The 20,943-nt window shown below is 35.1% G+C and overlaps 1 protein-coding gene across 1 annotated transcript in view; it reads right to left on the bottom strand.

The window, feature by feature from the left end:
- The window catches only part of EYS (eyes shut homolog), a gene marked incomplete at both ends in the record, with an annotated part of 727,941 nt that overhangs the window by 630,595 nt on the left and 76,403 nt on the right, over nucleotides 1–20,943 (bottom strand). Inside the window, 3 exons of the mRNA XM_083857640.1 lie at nucleotides 4,764–5,017; nucleotides 6,771–7,111; nucleotides 20,704–20,843. Of these exons, the coding sequence (XP_083713766.1) occupies nucleotides 4,764–5,017; nucleotides 6,771–7,111; nucleotides 20,704–20,843 (735 nt within the window). The remainder of the gene's footprint in view (nucleotides 1–4,763; nucleotides 5,018–6,770; nucleotides 7,112–20,703; nucleotides 20,844–20,943) is intronic.

Below are 20,943 nucleotides of genomic sequence, written 5' to 3'. Positions count from 1 at the left end.
AATTTGAGATATTATTTTCTTAATGCAATACACATTATATTTAAAGTATGTCTTATTAAATGCCACCACCACTATAAAATTTCTGTCTGAATCATAAAACACATGCAAAAAGATCAAAATACAAATTTTCTTTTAAATAATTTTATACCAACTTTTGTTTTATAGGCAAAATGAAATATAAAGTTTGAAAATCTAAAGGCACACAGAATGACCACAACTAAGAAAAGGATGTGTAAGAATATTTTTTGAAGTAAAACTTCTTACTTGAGGAGATATTCATGACATAAAATTAATCTTTCTATTCCAAGATCAGATGAAAAACAAATTATTTAAAATTCTTCTTAATGTAAACACACAAAATTACTATTTAAAGGAAAAAAAGAAAAAAAAACCCACAAGGGTTTTATAAAGTTAAAAATTAGCCAAAATATTAACAGTGTATTTGAGGATTGCCTTTTCAACACCCGTCTTACTGTCCAGCATTTTATAAAATGTTCATAATTACAAAGCATTCCAGTCATGTACCTGATAATGAGTCATGTAATTTTGTTGCTTGCTAAGCAACTTAAGTTATTCTGTTAGATAAGAGATATATCAAGCTGAATAATGCTTCTGCTGACTTTACAGAAAATGCAGTTATGAAAAAATAAAGACAGACAGTCCAGGCGAGGCTTTAGTGAACTTGACAGACATTTATTTTTCTCAACTTTGCTGTTCTACATACTTGGTAATTTTTTAATTTTCTTCAAGGTATTTTCTATGTAAGATATTATAGTTGTTAAAAATCCAAATCACATCTAATTTTTATTTACCTCATATAGAGAAATCCATTCTATGAATGCCTATTAGAGATTGAAAATAATTTATATGATGTGCCAAACCACTCCATCCTCTTAGCTTCTGTGAAAGAGTTTAACTCAGAGAAAGTCTGAGACTCTTCAAATATAAACTGTTCAGAGTCCAGCTCATCTGTGTCCATGGGATTGCTTTGTACATCTGATAGGCTGCACTGGCACAATGTGCCAGCAATAATCAATCTTCCCTAGCAGAAAAAGCCATCCAGAGCCTCTCAAAAGGCTGCACTACCCAATGCCCTGAGCTGGAAACCCAGTGGTTTATGGTGGAAATGTGGGAGCAGACATGACCTGTGCTGCCAGGATGGCCTAGTCACGATAGGAACTGTATGAATGGAAATGGAAGCAGGTGTTGCAAATGCAGACCTAGTGTGGGGGAAAAAAAGAACCTAATTGCCTTCCTTTGTCAGTAAAACCAATTATTTAATTTTTCCAGATGACCATGCTTCAGGCAATTCCTGAAGACTATCAGAGCCCTGAGAACACTAACATACCCAAGCTGACTGAAGCAGACCCACCAAGGTCCTTCCTACACACCCTGCCCATTGTCAATGAGTTCAGTTGTGGGCACTGTGATCTGGCCCAAATTATTTTGTAGATGTTGTAGTTTGCAATCCTGCCTCCCTCCCTGTCTCTAGAGTCATCTTGTAAGGATTTTTTTCTTCTTTTTGCATGGATCACTTGTATGATTTGCCTCTTGTTCTGTCTCCTGCTGCTTCTAACTTGCTTCCCTAGCTGCACCCTGGGTCTGGTCCATTGCTTGTGCTGTCTGGGGCGAGTCAGGGACCCTGCTACCAGACACTGGTTCTGACTTCCCTGTTTAGATGCTGCAGAACTGTGCCTTGTTTACTGAGGGCAATGTTGCACTGACATTAAACTTGGATTTTAGTTTGTGATTCTTTTCGTGGAACAGCCTCAATCTTGCTTACAATCCCTATAAACAGGTTCAATCTTCATAATGTGTTAAGGTGTCCATCAGCTGTTCTAGACTTGACTTGTATAAGGGATTAAGTCTTAAACTTACTTGTGTCAAAAAGGATTGGCTTTCACATAACTTCAAGTATTTTCCTTCAAGATTTGTTTCACTTGACAGAATGGAGTGACAAAGGAGGTACACCTGACACCAAAGGAGGCTCCAAGTATCAGCATTTGATTGTCTTTCAGTACAGCCTTTTGTATCCTTCATCTTACATACATTACACCTGTGTGCCCTCTCTACCCTTTTGTGACTGGTCAGTACACCCCAGCATTCCATGTTCCTTTATCTTCAATACTGTTCACCTGTCCTACACAGTTGTAGCCCATTAGGGATGAGGCTTGGCCACAGCCTCATTCCCAATCACCACAAACTCTGTGCTTACAATGGAGGATATACTATTCACACCTACTACAGAAGGGGAAAACAATTTAAAAGCATCTGATGAGTATAAAGCCAATTAATAATGTTCTGAAAGTACAAACACTATTTCCTTAGACTCCAGTTATCACATGGATTCTCCTGTGTATTTGTGGAATAAAAGAGTAAAAACAAAGCCCAGAAATTTAAAGTAATGGAAGTAATGATTTCAAAAGGCCTGCATGCTATTTTTCTCTTTCTGGGCAAAAAGAAGAATGCTGAAGAGCATGACATATAGAATATATGAATGTCTAACTCAAAAAGTCACTATGACACCTGCTTTAGTGATGAGCTTTAACACTGTTAATTATTAATTACATACAGGTGAAGCAATGATGGATCATATTTTGCTATGTGAGGTACAGTTTATATTCAGAATGAAGAGATTTTCCAAATCTTAACTCTACAATCAATATTATATAGATACAAACCCTCAAGCGAAACCAATGAGGCAACAGTGCCTATTTGCTCTAGAGGTCTCAGTAACTGCCTTCACTTTTTTATGGTCCTCTAAACAGAAAAGAGTTTTAATGAAGGACATTTAAATAAATATGAGATTTTTTTTTCCAAAAAAATCCAAGATAAACAGACTGCTATTTATTTAGACATGCTAGTTGTCATGAAATCTGGAATTATTTGATGCTGAACATCAATAGAGGGTCACCACATGACCTAAAGTTAAAAAAGTGTAGAAGTTATTAATTTAGTTTTTAAATTCATACTGCAAACTTCCAAGTTTGACACGTGTGAAGTTCTCTTATAGGCAGTGGAGGGTACTTTGATATTTCATCTGAATGTGAATTTACTATTTATGAAGAAAAATAGAGTACATCTGGATTTATTAAAAAGCCAAATGACAGAGAAACAACATAAACAAAAATGAGGTAAGAATAAATGTGGGGGTTTTAGTTGCACATAGAGATACAAATCACTGATTCATAACATGAAGTTATGACTGAACTTAAAATCTGTTTTGTACTGGAAAATATCCCAGGATCATAAACCCTCAGAGACTATGAAAATGTAATTGTTACGGTAGTGAAAACATTTTTATAAGTTTAAACAGCCTTTTATTAACTGTTTGTGGTTTATACTCTTAAAAATCAGAAAATATATTCAATACATTTGGTAATGATTCACACTTAAAGGGTAATATTATGACATTTATTTTTTCTTTAAATGTGTTTCTATGGAAATGCCATTAAATAATATCTCATTGTGTGATAAAATAAAAATTTTTGTAAATGTCTTTTCCAGTTATATATAATTATATCATTTATATAAGCAAGTCCTCACAATAACAGTCACAGAATGGTTGAGATTGGAAGTGACCTCCGAAGGTCATTTTGTCCAATCCCTCTGTTCAAGCAGGAAAACCTCAAGCCAGTTTCACAGAACTATGTGTTAGATTTTGCACAGGTGAGCCAAGTACTGTTTTCTTCACTTTTATTCAGACATACAGTTCTACTATCATAATGGAAATTAAGTCACTTCAACAAATCTGCAAGTGTATATCACATACATAAATGTGTAAATGAATGTATGTAAATGAAATACGTAAATGAAACTAAAAATGTTGGTGTTTAAATGTTAAAAGTATGTGTAGCTAGCCAGAATGTATAATGAACAAAAAAACAGGGGAAGTTATAATTACTTAATATTTCAGTGGTTGATCTGGGATTTAAAAATCTAGTATGTTTAGTTAGTACAAATGACACTGTGCATGCTATGCTATCTGTTTTTGCCTTTATAAGTGATACCACAGATTGTCAGCAGAGAAGCATTTGGAGCATTAATTTCTTGTTCTTGATGATACAGACTAAAGACTGGAAATGTAACACTTTGGTATTATTGTATGCAAAAGTATTTTCTGTCTCCCACATGTAGTCTGAATATTACTATTATTCACACAAAAGAGAAATTTGTACAAAAAGAAATCATAGTGTCAGGTTTTGTAGGCTTTTTCTAATGCAGTGCAGAAATCTACAGCCCTTCTCCTCCTAGAAAAGATGTCTAGGACAGACATGCCCTACATCCCTCTAGTGTATAGAGGGGTAGTCTGAACACCTCATTCAAATATAGCTGATTATGTTCTATATGTGCAGAGAGATGATGCAGATGAGCTGATCTCGTTCCTCCTCAAGCTTGCATTTTCCTGTTCTGTACAAAAACATTTGCTCTTATCATCCTGTATATGACTGCAAAATTGTGAAATGAAAATAATACAATTAAAATTGTGTTTTGGAACTTCATTGATTCTTTTCCCAACAGAATCAAAGCCAATACTCAGAATTGTACATTTAGTGTAGGGAAGGTCAGCTGGGGAACTGTTAGGAGGGACAGGCTAAGAATTTCAATACTAATTAAGTTAAAACTCCTATGAATCATACAATTGCAAAAGTATGCATATTTATATTTATACATAATTGCAATTAAACTGTCACATAAACATTGCTTACACAGAGTGGGACAACCACGAGTAATACAAGGCACTTCAAAAGAACAAAACTTACCTTTGAACCCAGCAGTACAATGACAAGAAAAGTGTCCACTTAAATCCACACAAGTTGCTCCATTTTTGCAAGGTGAACTTGAGCATTCATTAATTTCAACTTCACAGAAGGGTCCTTCATATCCAGGCACACAGTGACAGCTGTAATTATGCAAGTGGTCCCGGCAGAATCCATATTGAGAGCACTGGTTTCCAATGCAGTTGTCTATATCAAGCTCACAAAATGTGCCAGTGTAACCAAGGGGACATATGCACCTGTTATTGAAATGAGATGAGAGGAGAGGGGAAAAAAATCCACAACTAAATCACTAGTCTGGAATATGTAGGTCAATAATCACTTATAATGTTAACAAAACTCTCCCTCTGAATTATTCACAAATAAATCACAGGGGTTTTTTTTCAATCTTCTTTACCTTTAATTAGTCACTAAGTAGCTTCATTTCACATGCACTGCTAACAACAATTAAATTAAAATCTTAGCTATTTACATAGGACAAACTAGGAGAAATATTAATATTAAGCTTCAAATGAAAATATTGCAAGAGAAAACTCTTATAAATATGAGTATTACGCATTTTAAAGGTTTTTTTTTTCTTAAAAAATGGTTACTTGCTACAACATCTCTAAGAAGAAACAATATTACAACCTGATTGGATATATAATCAGGCTAAAAGTACTTTATCAATGGCAACAAAAGTTACAATTTTATCATCAAAACAAAGGAATCTATAAAATTCAGTATATATAAAATTCTTCAGTATATTTTCTAGACATTGTTCTGAGTATTTTTTTCCAAAATTTAGACATCTAAATTGTATAAGGCTGGAGATGACTTTTTCATGTTACTCTTTCTACCTTTTTGTTTTCTTTTGCTGTGTGAATGAAAACAAATCTGGATTATCTCATAGTTAACCCACACCTCATAAAATTATAAAATCCATTATACTTGGCAATATATTCTTTGATTGATCTCCTTGTCATGTCCAGAGGTGTCCTCACAGGAGGTAATTTTACAATAATACAAATTCTTGACCCACAGAGGCGGTATCCAGAAGATGGAAAGAACTAACAAGTTAAAGAAGCCTTGATTATAGTAATTTTCTCTATCGATCCATCTGGCAGAAAGAGTATTTTTCCCTTTATTTTTAACAGAAGTGAATGCTCATGTGGCTCTTTGCTCCTGTCCTTGATACTGTGCATGCATTTTTTATGGTAGACACATAGAAACTAAATCAGGAGCTGTGTGGCTTGGAGTACAGCTAATGGACACCAACTGCAAATGGGCTTTTAGTCCATGGACCAAAATAGAGTTTGCTTGAAGTAAGCCCTCCATATCTAATTTAGTGTGGTTGTGAGCTCTTCATCGCCACCATTTTTGCTCTACAGATCCATTGCTACAGTAATAATGACTCAAGTATATGTAGCTGTTGTATTCCCTCTTCCAGCCTCAGTCACTTCTCAACAAACAGGAAATCTTTGCCTTCATTGAAAGGTTCAGCTGATTCAGCTTCTCATTTTTAAAGGAATGAAGTACACAAAAATATCATACAGTTACTTTACTCTGCTAGTTTTGGATGGGATAGAGTTAATCTTCACAGTGGCTAGTACTCATACCCTTCTGGTTTTAATCCACAGTTTTGGATTTATGCTGGAAAGAGGGTTGATAACATAGAGATGTTTTTGTTATTGCTGAGCAGGGCTTACACAGAGCCAAGGCTGTGGTGGTGCTTCACCAAGTTTTGTTCAGTGTTAATTGTTGAATTTGTATTTATTCCCTTTTCCCAAGATGGCTTCTTCTCCCCTCACCTCTTCCCGCCAAAACCCTGTTGCCCTAGTAACTGATATCCCATAATAGTGTTTACTTGCTAAGCTTCAGTTGTCAATCAGTTGAGTTATATAATTCAAGTCCTGTTCATCAATTTATGCCCTACCCCTTCTTCGAGAGAGTTCTCTGGTTCTGTAGTTCTAATTGGTCCTGTTATAATGTATTCATCACCCCATCACCCACCATTGGTTGTTGTTTGGAAAGACACTCCTCCCTGTTCGCCCATTGGTTGCATTTTCACCCACCCCCTGATGTTTAAAGGTTGTTGCAAACCCTGCTCGTGGTCTCTCTTGGGACCAGAGCCGGAGAATAAAGTTCTTCTGGTTCACCTCCCTGAGAGTCCCCTCTCGTTCCTCTAACTCCTTTGCTCCGGTGCGGGCTACTCTGCAGCAAGGACCCTGATCGTGGGTAGTGAGGGGCTGCTGATTACCGGCGACCTTGGGACAGTCGGTGTGGTGGGTCAGCCCCTCTGGGATAGACGACAACCCCCGCACAAGGCCTTTTCTGCTTTTCACACTGCCAGCCTGGTGAGGAGTTGGGGCTGCATGGGAGGTTTGGAGGAGACACAGCCCAGACAGGTGACAAAAACTGACCTAAGGGATATTCCATATCACATGACATCATGCTCAGTAAATAAGGTGTGGGAAAGGAGATAAAGTGAGGGACATTTTGACTCATGGAATTTGTCTTCCAAAGTACCTGTTACGTGTGCTGGAGCCCTGCTCTCCTAGAGGTGGCTGAACACCTGCCTGCCCATGGGAAGCAGCAAATTCATTCCTTTTTTTCCTTTGCTTGTGTGCATGGATTTTGCATTTCCTATTAAAAAGTCTTTATCTCAACACATAAGTTTTCTAACTTTTACCCTTCCAATTCTCTTCCCCATCCTGCTGATATGGGAGTGAATGAGTGACTGTGTTGGGCCTGGGTGCAGTTGGTGTTAGACAATTACATTTATTGCTAAATATAAATTTTGAGTTGCATAAAATTTCATTATGCCTAAACATTATTTGCAGGTGTGCTTTTAGTTACTTTTAGTTGCACATTTTCTGAATCTACCTGCAATAATATGGTAAACAACCAGTCATATTAATCTTACTGGTGCAGTTAATCACTTAATTTCCTTAATTTGTTTTTACACTAACAATTAGTGTGTGCACTTTAAAAATGCAACTATTCAATCATTCTTTGAAAATGTGGCTATTATCATTAACATTAAATGGCAAATTTAACTTAGAGCTCTTCTTAATAAGAATGGGAGGATGAAGAATTTTATGTCATTTCCTGACTATTATTAGTTGTATAGCTTATCTTCAGAGACCACAGAAGAGCTACACAGAAACAGACGTGATGTAGAATCTTCTAGTTTCAGTTTCATACTTCTGATTTCATACTACAAGCAATGGTGTCATGAATATCTTATTTTTCAACACTTTGGGGTCTGAAGAAATTGAAAACAGCTAAGAATGAAATGCACTTTATTTTTCCCAGTGAAATTATACCTGGATGTCTTTTAATTTTAAAACAGAGTAATTAAGTGCTTTATATTATTATTATTAATAATAATAATAACTATTATTATTATTTGTTGTGGTTGTTATTATTATTATTGTTATTATGTTTTTATTATAATTCAATTTATTCTTAGTATCTTCAGCAGTAATAGAATACTGAGCATGATATCAGAAGCTTTGAGGTATGGATTGATTTTTATTCTTACTTGCTTCAAAGCGTAAATATTTGTCTAAAATAAATTTTTAAAAATTGTTTACATATATATACGATACCAGAATTACCATTTGTATCTATATTTCTAGCTCAAGGAACTTGTATTTTGCCCTTATCAGAGGGGTGACCTGGCTGTGCGCTGGTATCTCAGCACAGGGGCTCAGCCTCTCCATGGCGTGTCTGGGTGTCATTCCCTGTGCTGAAGTCAGTAACTGCTGCCTCTCCTGCTCCAGCTTCAGCTCTGGGATGGCCCATTTGGGGTGTGTGTATGAGATCTTCCAGCAGAGACCAGGAGGTGCTAATGACCCTTTCCCAGCCCCTTTCTTAAGGAGGACTAAAAATGTCAGCCTTACAAAATGGGGGAACAGTGAAAGCAGAAGCATGACACCAGAGATGAGCATATGAAAAAGTTTTGTGTTAGCATTAATGGGAATATCAATACTTTGGGTAGCTTCACGTATGTCCTCTTTCATCCACAGCAAGATTTTGAAGGCAAGAGATACTAAGAGAGAAAACAAATACCTCAATGCTTTTGCTACAAACATGGATTTTAGTAGTGAGTAGCAAACATAAGTCATTTGAAGATTACTGTGCTCCTATACATATCATGAAGATGATTGTAAGTTACTACTCAGAGCCTAAAATAGTTAATTTTGCATGATAATTTGATATGCTTGTGAAATGAATGTTAAATGGCGATCCAAAGAGAGGTATGGAATTTAGTCTATAAAGGGTTGCTTAAATGCAAATGGTTATGTCATAGATACAGCTACCAACATTTTATGTTGTAGCTACCAACATTTTATCACTAATGGTCTCAAACAGCAGGGTAAGTCAGTTGGTGCTGGTCAGCCCAGGCAGGGTAGCTGTCAAGCTGTCACCATAAACTGCCTGCACTAAAGATGTGGTGTGACTTGTGTTATTGAGTAAATAACCGTGCACATCAAATGAGTCTTTAAAATGACTGGAAAAAGCCAAAGACCAGACTGAAGATGTGTGTATGCTAACCTGTGCTAGGAGATGACCTAGCTATTTTCTATATTGATACAACAGGCATGTAGGAATACTGATGCCTGGAATTAGCAAAGACATCCAAGAATTCCTCTACTTTGTTTTCTTAATATCTATCATTGTTTATATATATATATATATATATACATATATATATACACACATGTTAATTAATATTAGTCCAAGCATATTAGCAGCAATTTTTCAGTATTAACTATCACTTTTTGCCATTGAAATGTGAACCATACACATATACATGGCTGAAAAAGGATATTTAGTTTCACTTTGACTTTTTATATGCATCTCTATTCTCTGCAGAAAAGCTGTTGTATAACTTATTGCAGAGGTATTCCCTAAGAAATAAGGACATACATTTACCGATCTTCTGGAGTTGTAGAGAGGTGAGGAAAAGTATTTCTCCTCTTTCTCTAGTGGAAGAAGCCTATTATTGCTACAGAAAACTGTGTATATCACAGTACTAACTTTATATGGCACTGTCAGCTAGGTCCTGCAGACAAATTGCATGTAGTATAGGAGGAATAAACCTGTAAAAAGAAAATTAGATATAAAAAAAATAATCTAATCAAAAAGCTCAATTTACCCAGCTGGAAGAAAATGGAAAAAGTCAAGGATGAATAAAATAATAGAAGCTTTAAATTTTGTGATACTCAAAAATGATCTAAATTATGTTTACTTTTCACAGTCTTGCTGGCATCATGCAAAGAAGTGTTTCATATTCTAAAGCATTTTACTCTACAGTGTGTCACTTTACTCTTTTGTACTGAGATTAATTATTTAATTGTACGCACTGAAATTTGTATACTGAATACTGAAGAATGTGTTCACAACTGAAGTTTTACCCTACACCAAACCTAATTTCTTAATGAGAAATTTTCCTGCATAATAATGACATCAGAGCTATAGCTATTTACTAAAACACACTTTTAAAATATATTAGTTCATCATGACCTTTTAAACAGCGGTAAATCCTACAGTACAGCTTCTTCAAATGTCTTAATCTAATAATTCTCAGTCCTTCTTGCTGGGCTTTCCTAGGGCTGTGATAAATGTAGGACTTCATCTGAACACGCTGGACTGAAGAAATGGGAAACAGGACAGGTAATGGAAACTACACCAAGTTTTAAATTGTGTGTTCTTGCTCTGTTGCTCCTTTCCACTGAATAGACAATAGAAAAGTATCTACTGTTATTGTCTTATTTCAGTTAGGATCTTGGTTGTCCAAAATGTAATGTTGACTAGAAACATATTTACAAGGGTGAAGAAAACAGAGTAATAATTTTCCCCTTGGATTTCAAAACAGGAGGTTATACTCCTCGAGGATCTCTTTCACTTTAATTATTCATTAAATGCTTCTCACTGAGCCTTGTTAAATCAGTTCTCTCTCTTCTCCTACACAGAACATAATCAAACAATACAGGTCCTTTAGAAGGGAAAAAATATTATTATTTTCTTTTTAATGTAAAAACATTGTTGTTTACTGAGGTAATGAATCTTATCTGTCATTTTTTTCTCTCAGGTATATATAACCAAAGGTAAAGATATTTTGGCATGCCGATGCAATTAGACTATTGCATGGTATCTGCCAGATTCGTATTGACAGCTACTCCATCCACCCAGTGGCAAGAGCACTAATTCTTTAAAATTATCATTTTAAAAACATGCTGATTGACTTAATGATATTGCAAACAGCACAGACTCAGCTGGAAGTTCCACAGTTAATTTGAATTAAATACAGGTTTTGTGTCACTGTGATTGGGGCCACTTTAGTTGTAAGAAAAGGCTCACTAAACCAAAGGAGCAAACCTCTTAAGACTTTTTGCTGTAATTATGAAGCTCTTTGTATGCAGCCTTCCTGAGAATTATACTATATAAAATTTTTAAACTCCCCCTCCTTCACTTAGAGCAATTCCCTAGTCTGAACTCAAAGGAAATATTCTGCATATATATATAAATACACTTTGATGTGATTCTACAGTCTGGAACAGTAATTTCAAAATGGGAATAAAAAAAAGAACATGCCATGGTAAGGAGACAAAAAAGTTAGAAACACTTCATTCAGTTGACAGCTTATTTCCCATTTGGAAAAAAAAAAAAAAGATGGCATGCATAACATGAGACCTTAAAAGAGGGAGGTGTTCTTGAATCAAAGGTAGATATTTTCTGTGATCTCCTTGTTTCAGCATCACTATATCAAGCTACCACTAAAATAATGTAATATCACCAAAATTTAATAATTTAAAATTTAAGATTTCTTAACTAAGAAAAAAGTCTAGAGTTTTACAATAATTTAATATAAATAAAATGTAATATATATAAATTTTGACATATCTTTATCTTCTGCACTCATTAAGAGAGGTTTTGAATGGCTGCAATAATTTTAAAAATTAATCTCCCTAGAGTTCTTTATGACACTTACGCATTTGATTCTCCATATATAATCTCCTGACAGTTTTCTTATGTCTTCCTGAAACTACTTTGCATCAAATATGGGTCTTGATAAATTCCTTAATAAAAAAATATACCCATTTAAGGACAGAAATGCAATGACAAGACTTTAGAAAAGGTGGGTGCACTTATATTCAGCATTTCTCTTGTATTCTTTTGTTCTTAGTTGTGTATTGGAAAGGGGAAATTATTTTTGTTTCACCTGCTAACAATAACTTGAGAAACAACATTATTTTTAAGGAAGACAGAGTTTAATAATTTTTAAAAAATGCTCCACTGTGAGAAATAACTATGCTCTTTAAACAGAGCACGTAAGTGCAGCAGTAAACATGCTGGACTTTGTCTTTACAAAATAACCAGTTGTGTTCTTTTGGGGTCAAGTTCTCTGCTAAAAAAACTGACTATCTGAGATTCAGATCTTAATGGTACGTTTTCATGTTCCTTAGATAAACAGACTGGTCTGTCAATTTAGTTTGTATTTCAAAGACTGAAAAAGTAAGAATTAAGTGTTTTCTCTCAGAAAACTGAGTCTGGATTAGCAACTTAAAATCAAATGTTCGTTATTTCTAGATATCTCTAGAACTACTAATTTCTCAGTAAACGCTAGTGGATTTTGTAACATAAACATGGCTTTGTACTTCCATCAGAACTATTTTCCTGCTAAAGAAAAGAAAGACACAGATTTAACAGTTAAATAAAGTGCCAAAATATGCTCCAGTAATTTGATACAAGAGTTGATACAAGATAGTAAAAAGGAAGGATGTTTACTTTGCAAGGATTCTTTGACAAAAAACTTTAGCTCTGTATACTGAGAATCACTCACTTTTCTCCATTTGTATGCCTACTTGGTGATTTCAGTTATTTTTAAAGAAGATGCTTTAAAAACAGCAGTGAAGTTGAAGAAATCTTTAATTGCTTCTATTTTTATTTTGTGCACTATTGCAATCTTTTCTAAGTAGAGACACTAAAGCATACTAATTACAGTGCTTCTAACTAGGGCATGGCACAGCACAGAATAATGTCTTTCAAAATACATTTACAGATATTATGGAGAAGTTTTATTTATTCTGGATTTTGTAGAGGAAAAATAAATAATTCAAGTCTGATAAGAACAGCCGAACTCTGTTTAAGAAAATCTTTCCCATTTATTTTTTCATCATATTTTATAAAATCTCATTTTCAAATATCTACAACAGCTCACTAAGAAGAACACATACCTTTTTTTTTTTTAATAACTGAAATGATAATAAATTATCATTCAAATTTTAATAAGACACTCTATGACAGAGTCCAGGCTCAAAAAGTGTTTGCCATTTAATAAAAATATTATTTGTTTATGTGAGATTCTGCATAGTTGTTTTAACTTCCTTGACCAGCAAAGAGGAATATTTATGATTCCTTCCTGCAACACTTCAGACTACACAGTTTTACTGGGTGCACATCCATATTGAAAACTAGTATTCCATGGCGTTTTTTGATATGAAAAATTTATTACTGCATTAACAACACCATTTGTAATTATTTCTGAAAGTCAAAACATCTTCATGTGGCATAAAACACTTTATGAACAGAAAGCAACATGTTAGTACCTGTATTTATTAATTCCATCTTCACATGTGGCTCCATGTTGGCACTGGTTTATCTCACAGTCATTAATATTCTCAAGGCATGTGTTTCCAGTCCATCCAAGAGCACAGACACAGTGATAGCTCTGTTTTTCTTCATTGTAGAAGCAACTGCCTCCATTTGCACATACCTGAAGATGAGAATTACAAATAGCTGTACTGGTTTGTGTGGTCAGGTTCTGGTAGGAGCGGTGCTATAGAGGTGGTTTCTCTGAGAAGCTGCTAGACACTTCTCCCATGCCTGACAGGTGTCCAGCTCCAGGATGGACACACTGCTGGCCAAGGTCAAGCCCATCAATGATGGTGGCAGAGCCTTGGGGTGACAGAGTTAAGAAAAAGGAAAAGCTTATCTCACAGAAGTAATTGCAGCCAGAGAAGAGTGGGATAAGAACATATGGGAGGAACAGCTCTGCAGACTCCAAGGTCAGTGCAGAAGGAGGGACAAGAGGTGCTCCAGGTGCCAGAGCTGAGATTCCCCTGTAGCCCATGGGGCAGCCCATGGTGAGGCAGCTGTGCCCCTGCAGCCCATGGAGGGCCAGGGGATGCAGAGATCCACCTGCAGCCGTTGGAAGAGATCCATGCTGGAGCAGGTAGATATCCAAAAGAAGGTTGTGAGCCTGTAGGAGACCCATGCTGGAGCAGGTAGATGTTCAAAAGAAGGTTGTGAGCCTGTAGGAGACTCATGCTGGAGCAGCCTGTTCTTGAAGGACTACAACCTATGGAAGAGACTCACACTGTAACAGATTGGGAAGAACTGTAGCCCTTGTGAAGGGCTCACACCGGAGAAGCTTGTGGAGGACTGTCTCCCATGGGAAGGAACCTACTATGGAGCAGAGGAAGGACTCCTCTCCCTGATGAGGAAGCAGTGGCAAAACCAACATGTGATGGACTGACCATAACTCCCATTCTTCATATCTGTGCACCACTGTAGGGAAGAGGAGGTAGAAAATTGGGAATAAAATTAATGCTGAGAAGGAGGGACAGAAGGAGGGAAGGTTCTTTTAAGATCTGTTTTAGTTCTAATTATCCCACTCTGATTTTGTTAGGAATAAATTCAAGTAATTTCCCTAAGTAAAATCTGTTTTCCCTGTGATAGTAACCATTAAGTGGTCTTTCCCTGTCCTTATCTCAAGTCATAAGCAATCTTCTCTTCCCTTTCCAGTTGCAGAGGGCACTGATGGAGTGGCTTCAATTGGCACCTGGCATATGGCCTGGGTCAAACCACCACATACATGAAGAGATTTTTCTTTACATGTTGGATTTTTTCCCCAAGATTTTAAGAGAATAAGCCACTAGTAATAAATATGGTTATTTAATAGTTTTATGTTGTAATGCTAAAAAAGATACATCTCCAAGAGTCTTAAATAATGATGTTTAATGTTATTAAATCAATACATCAATTTATTGTTTAATTGATAAAAAGCATGTTTTAATTTAATGGTATCATTTTTACAACTGCCCTTAAAATGTGTTTGTTGTGGGAGGGACAATAGTGAGCTAGACTATTATTTTTCCATTGAAAGAGTAGAGCAACTGTTCCTATGCTGTATAATGTAGCTTAATATGTGACTGTCAGGAAAAAAAATGTTGGTTTTTTTTTTTTTTTTTTTTTTGTAATTTTAATTACAATGTTGATTCAATCTATCCTTGAGTCTTTTATGTGTTTATAAATTACATTTATGCTGTGGGAAAATCAGAAGCTGCTTTATTTTCAATGTGCAGATATTGAAAGATTAGTAATTTAAGACTGGAACAGCTATTTTCCTTTTTGTTTTTAATTGCTAATATTACTTGCTAAACCAGTGTTCCCTGTATTCTTCAAAGATTACAGAAAGTTATAAATCTGAATTAATGTTCCTTTCCTCATTTTACTTTTAGGTTCCATTTTCATTTCCATGAAAATTTTGCCAGTATGAAGACAGATAACTACATATTCATTTCAAAGCAATTAAGACCCCTCCTTCTAATCAATTGGTTTTTAAAGAAAATGGTGTCTAGAAGATGAGTTAATGCACTAGTACTTCAGTTTGATTGAGTCTGAATCTCTTTGTAATGTCATTAAGATTTGTAATAATAACAGTCCTTGGCAGAAATATTCTTATATTCATTTGTCTTTGATTAAGTTTTAAATTAACCTTAAAATGAAGAGATTTTTGTTATGCTTCCTATACTGAATTTCAGACTTACTTTGGGATAGTTATTCAATATAACAACATTTTGAAGAAAATTACAGTTCAACATAAATGCAGAAAACCCCTTCTATGTGTATGGTATGGGAATTGCTGTTTTCCTTTTTTATATTTTTTATGTGTTTTCTTACTTTTGTATTTATGTGTTTTTGCTGGATTTTGTCCTGACACTTAGTATTTTCTCAATGCTCAAATAGGTCAAATAAGCTCATACTCAAGAAAATCATCCAGGCAACCTTATGTAATTAAGAGAAATACTTAAATATTACCACAACATTATGTTTAATTTATTCTTATGTTGTTTTGATACATCATACTGTGAAAAAAGGTGCTACCGTTTAAGATGTTTGTGTACTCTAAAGGTTTAAATTGAAATGAAAGCTCTGAAATGTATTAAAATACAAATCTTATGTTTCAACAGACCATAAACAGGTCTATTCTCATCAGTCTGACCATTGTACTTCTGTCTACAGCAAGTACTTTAACACAAATCTGCCTTTTTATGTAGTCATGATAAAATGTAAGAATCACTTTCTTCCAAAATCAACCAGGAAATTTTTTTCAGCTAGGGAATATAATTAGTCCTTAGAGGACTTTATTCTTCTCCTATCTTTCCTTTGCAGGAATTGAGGGATATAACCCTACTATATGTCTGTCTCTTCTCTAAGTGTCATGTGTTGTCAAATGCTCAAGACAAAACAAAAATCATTATTTCCAATTTCTCTTTCATCTCACATTTCATAGATTTCTTTGCAGTTTGAATGAAACTGCATTTTACTTATATAAAAAAACCCCACACACATATATAATATGTATATTTTCCCCCAAGCATATAATTTTACTACAGTCTTCAGGTTTTATTACTGCAAAGTCAATTGTACCTGAATATTCAAATTTTTCTAGAAGTCCAATTTTATTTAATCTTCCCTATATTCTTTCCTAGATTGGAGGTACACTAAGCAAGTAGATAAAATGTTTGTCTTAAAAATAGTGAAAACAGAAATTGCCTTACTTTTACTGATTAAGAAAATTTGTAAAAATGCACAGCATGTAAGGCCCAGAACAAACAGGGAAGTGGTAGCTCCTCTCAGAACTAAATATATATTGAGCATGTAGATATTTCCATTGAAAATGTTGGAACTATGGTCTTGACTGCAAGTGCAATATGGGATCTTCCTTCATTAACAGAGAAAACTTTCAAGTAAAATATGTGAGTGGAGTTCAATAAACTTCAGTATTATAAAGCTGTAGATAGACACTGAGAGGAACTTTGAGATGTGGTTTAGTTCCCAACTCATATGGGAATAATTTTTGAGAAGCCAAGTTGATGTCTGCTAAGCCCATCTGTTTACATCTTAAAATTGAAAAAAGAATGAAAAATAATTGAAAACTACTTTTTAATTCCTATGTTTCCTTTTAAAAAACAATAACTATTGGTCAATATCTTGCATTTCCCATAGTTTACAGTTACACTTTCCAATTTTTCATAATAAGAGCTAAAGGAAAAAATGATTTTTTAAGCTTGCTCAAAGAATTTTGAAAAAATAAGTGCTTTAGGGAAGCAATAAAACTCTTAAGGAAGATATAGCTGTAGCCACTAAAAAGTAATGAAACATAGAATCATAGAATTAGGCTGGAAAAGACCTTTGAGACCATTGAGTCCAACCTTTGATCAAACATCATTTTAGCTAAACTGTAACATTTAGTCTCATTTCCAGTTGTTTCTTGAACACCTCCAGGAATGGTGTCTCCACCACCTCATTGGGCAGTCCATTCCAAAGTTTAACAGCTGTGGTGGTGCGGTTGTTATGTTCTGATCAGTTCTTGTTGTTTGCATTTCCAGTTATGTTATATTATTCCTATTGTTCAAAATGGCTTCCCCTTCCCTCAGGATTTTCCCGCCTTTCACCTGTTACCTTGGTTACTGACATCCCATAATAAGTTGTTTACCACTTTCTGTTAAATGTCAATCTTTTAGTTATATAACCTTCCCCACCCCCTGTTACATAACCAACCTTTCCCCATTGGCCCAAAGTTTTATCACCCCACTGTTAAAGTTTGTTCTTGAAAGTTGATTTGTTGACAGAGAGACCACCCTTGTTCCCACCCCCTGTTTGATGTTAATAAAAAGCCGTGGCAACCCCAGGTTGACGTCTCTCTGGGACGCAGCCTGGGGGACACACGCACCCTTTGGTTCGCTACCTAGAGAGTCCCGCCTTTTCTTTCCTGCGCTTCCCGCGACTTTGGTTTGGCCTGCTTGGCCCTCTGGATAAAAGGCCCCCGGGTTGTGGTGGCAGCTGGGCTGGCCGGAGCCGCTTCCCATTGGGCTGACCACCGCAAACAGCCCATACTGTGAAGAAATTCTTCCTGATATCCAACCTTAACCTCCCCTGGCACAGCTTGAAGCTATGTCCTCTTGTCCTGTTGCTGGCTGCCTGGGAGAAGAGGCCAACCCCCACCTGGCTACAACTTCCTTTCATGTAGTTGTTGAGAGGGATAAACCCTCCCCTGACACTATCTTTCTCCAACCTAAACAACGCCACCGTGCTCAGCTGCCCTGCACAATACTTATTTTCCAGACCCTTCACCAGCTCCATTGCCTTTTTCTGGACACACTCCAACACCTCAATATATTTCTTGATGCCAGGGGTCCAGAACGTCCTAGAATGGCTCCTCATTTGTGATTGTTTGGGTCACAGGTGGACTTTCAAGGCACGTAAACTATTCAGGATGCAGTACCTTTATCACTGGAGGTTTCCAAAATGTGATTTATAATCTAACCAAGGCTTGCTTTTCCATGAAAGGTTGGACTAGAGGGTCTTATGAGATCCCTTCCAACCTGGGCTGTTTTATGCTTCTATGATTCTGTTACTTAGGCCTATCATATTACACTACAATTATTTGTTATTATGAGTGATCTTAGCAATCCTCTTTGACCTCCTGTTGATAAAAATATTAAAATTTGTCACATATATTGAGTGTTAAAATGGAAAAAGAAATATTTTTTCTTTATTCCTTTTCATGTCTACCTGAGTACATTACAGAAGAAAATTCATTATAACACAACGTGGCTAAATTTGGTCCTGTTGGAATTCCCTAATTTAAAGATGACAAAATCTTGATTTGTTATGAGTTCCTTCATAATTCTTGGTCCAGAGCAAGCAGGCATCCTAATTACAAAGTTAAGATTTGATTTTGAAGTTTGAATGAAAATATCCCTTCTTAATCTGTTCACCTCAAATTTTTTTTAATATTTGTTTAGGGAAGAAAAAAATTAAAAACAACTGTAGTGTATTAATTTTTGGGCTGGGAAATAAAAAACCCTAATGCATTAATATCATTATATATCTATACAGAGACAAAAGAGTCCCAATTAATTACATTTATTTTTTGTTCATGAGGAAAATATTCCAAATAGTAGCATTCTTTTCAATGTATTTTGCTGAATACACAGAGGTAAAGCAGTTCAGCATAACTGAGGTACCATTAGAAATGTACAAGAAATGAAAAGATACAAAAATATATACTTTTTTCCATCCATAACAAATAAATTAAGAATTAAATGATGAATAATGAAATTTGACTAATAATAATCTTTAATTTCAGAAATTTACCAAAATATTTGTTTGAATACAGTCTTTGTTTCTTCCAATAAGGAAATAATATTATTTTAATGATCTGTAAGCTAAGAAAACAGGTAAAACTCAAGTATATAATTCCATAATTTTATTTTCTATTCATTTTCCCATTAGAAAATCTACTAATTATTCATATTATGCCCAAATCAAGCATCTCATACAGTGAGTGTATATTGAGAAATATATTTATATATAAAACTACTTTTTTTTCCCCCTGTGACACTTATGATAGTCTATTAAATGTTTGTATGAATAAATTAAATATATCTGAGGGATTTTAAGCAAATATTACAGTAAAATGTTTTACTAGCTCCCGTCAGCATCCTTGACACACCATCATTTCCCATACTAACTAGCCATAATGATAATTGCACCATTATGATGCTATGCCATATACAATATATTTGCACTGAGTATGACACTTTAAATCATAAAAATGTCAAAATTTACCAGATGCTGAACAATTTAAGTATAAACCTTTGAGCCAGTGGGTTTTTCAGTGCTGTATTTCATGTTCTCTGATAAGTGTCTACCCATGGACTTCAAGGTGACATAAATATTGATTATTCTTTGTAATATGTTGCTTATTATGCATAGTATATTTTTATGGTGCATATATTTCAATAAAAAAATTGATAAAGCCTGTAAAATATTCATTATAATGTTTGTGTAATTGTTTGGAAGGCTATATAGCATTATGTACAGAGCTTTTACAATAACTATCATAACAAAAAATTGCAACAGTATTTTACTTTGATCCATTCCAAAACCTCATTGTCCACCTTGATATGAATGACTCCTACATAAATTTAATTGAAAAGGTCACTAAAGGATAGTGAGAAGGATACAACAAATGTATTTCTTCTAGAAAATTTTTAAAGTGCAAAAGTAGTATTCATTTCCATATGCTGTGAGCATTGAAGGGGAACTTGCAAGGTGAATTTAAATGTTTTTCTAACTGCATTTTCATGTCCCACTGAAGTGTAATTAGTCTTGCTTTTTTGTTGTTGAATGTGCTTTTAATTTTTGTTTGTAATGGAAATGAAACTTTTTTCATTCTTTCTGTGCATTGCTGTACGATCACATTAGCCTTCTATCTGGTAACTTTTAAATCTACCAGAGATTGCTAAGAGATTTTGCCTAAAGTTCTTCAAGTTTCATAATATAGCAGCAGCAAGTAGGGGGCAGAAGGAGACATCAGTGACTAAACCTACAAAGAACAAGAAAGGCAGAGCTCAGACATTACATGGTTTGCTGGACAATGACCAGACTAGTCAGATCGCACACTTTTACATGCATAAGTTACACAGAAAAAAGGAATAGTAGCATGAGGATATATCAAGAAAGAGTACTATGTTTAGGAAACCCAAGCAAAATGAGGTTTCATCAGCTCACTGCTATTAGAATAAGTTGTTTGATTTCCCAAAAAATGCTGGAGGGAATATATATTGCTTTATCCTACCTCTGTGTTTCCAATACACGGTGATAAACATGTGTAATTAAATCCATGAGATTTATCCATACACAGTGCTCCTGGGGCACAGCTTATATTGTTGAACAGGCAGGCATCAATATCAAGTTCACATCTTTCACCTTCAAAACCTGCATCACAAAGAGAATGTTTAATCACAGTTCATTCAGAATATTGACATTATGTCTGTTCAGGGTGTTAGCAGTTAACACCACTCTAGTAGAGTTATTT

The sequence above is a fragment of the Zosterops lateralis genome (genome assembly GCF_965231275.1).
Source record: "Zosterops lateralis genome assembly, chromosome: 3".
Classification (NCBI taxonomy): Eukaryota; Metazoa; Chordata; class Aves; order Passeriformes; family Zosteropidae; genus Zosterops; species Zosterops lateralis.
The sequence above is the reverse complement of the archived record's forward strand: the minus strand, read 5'-3'. Positions and strand labels throughout refer to the sequence as shown.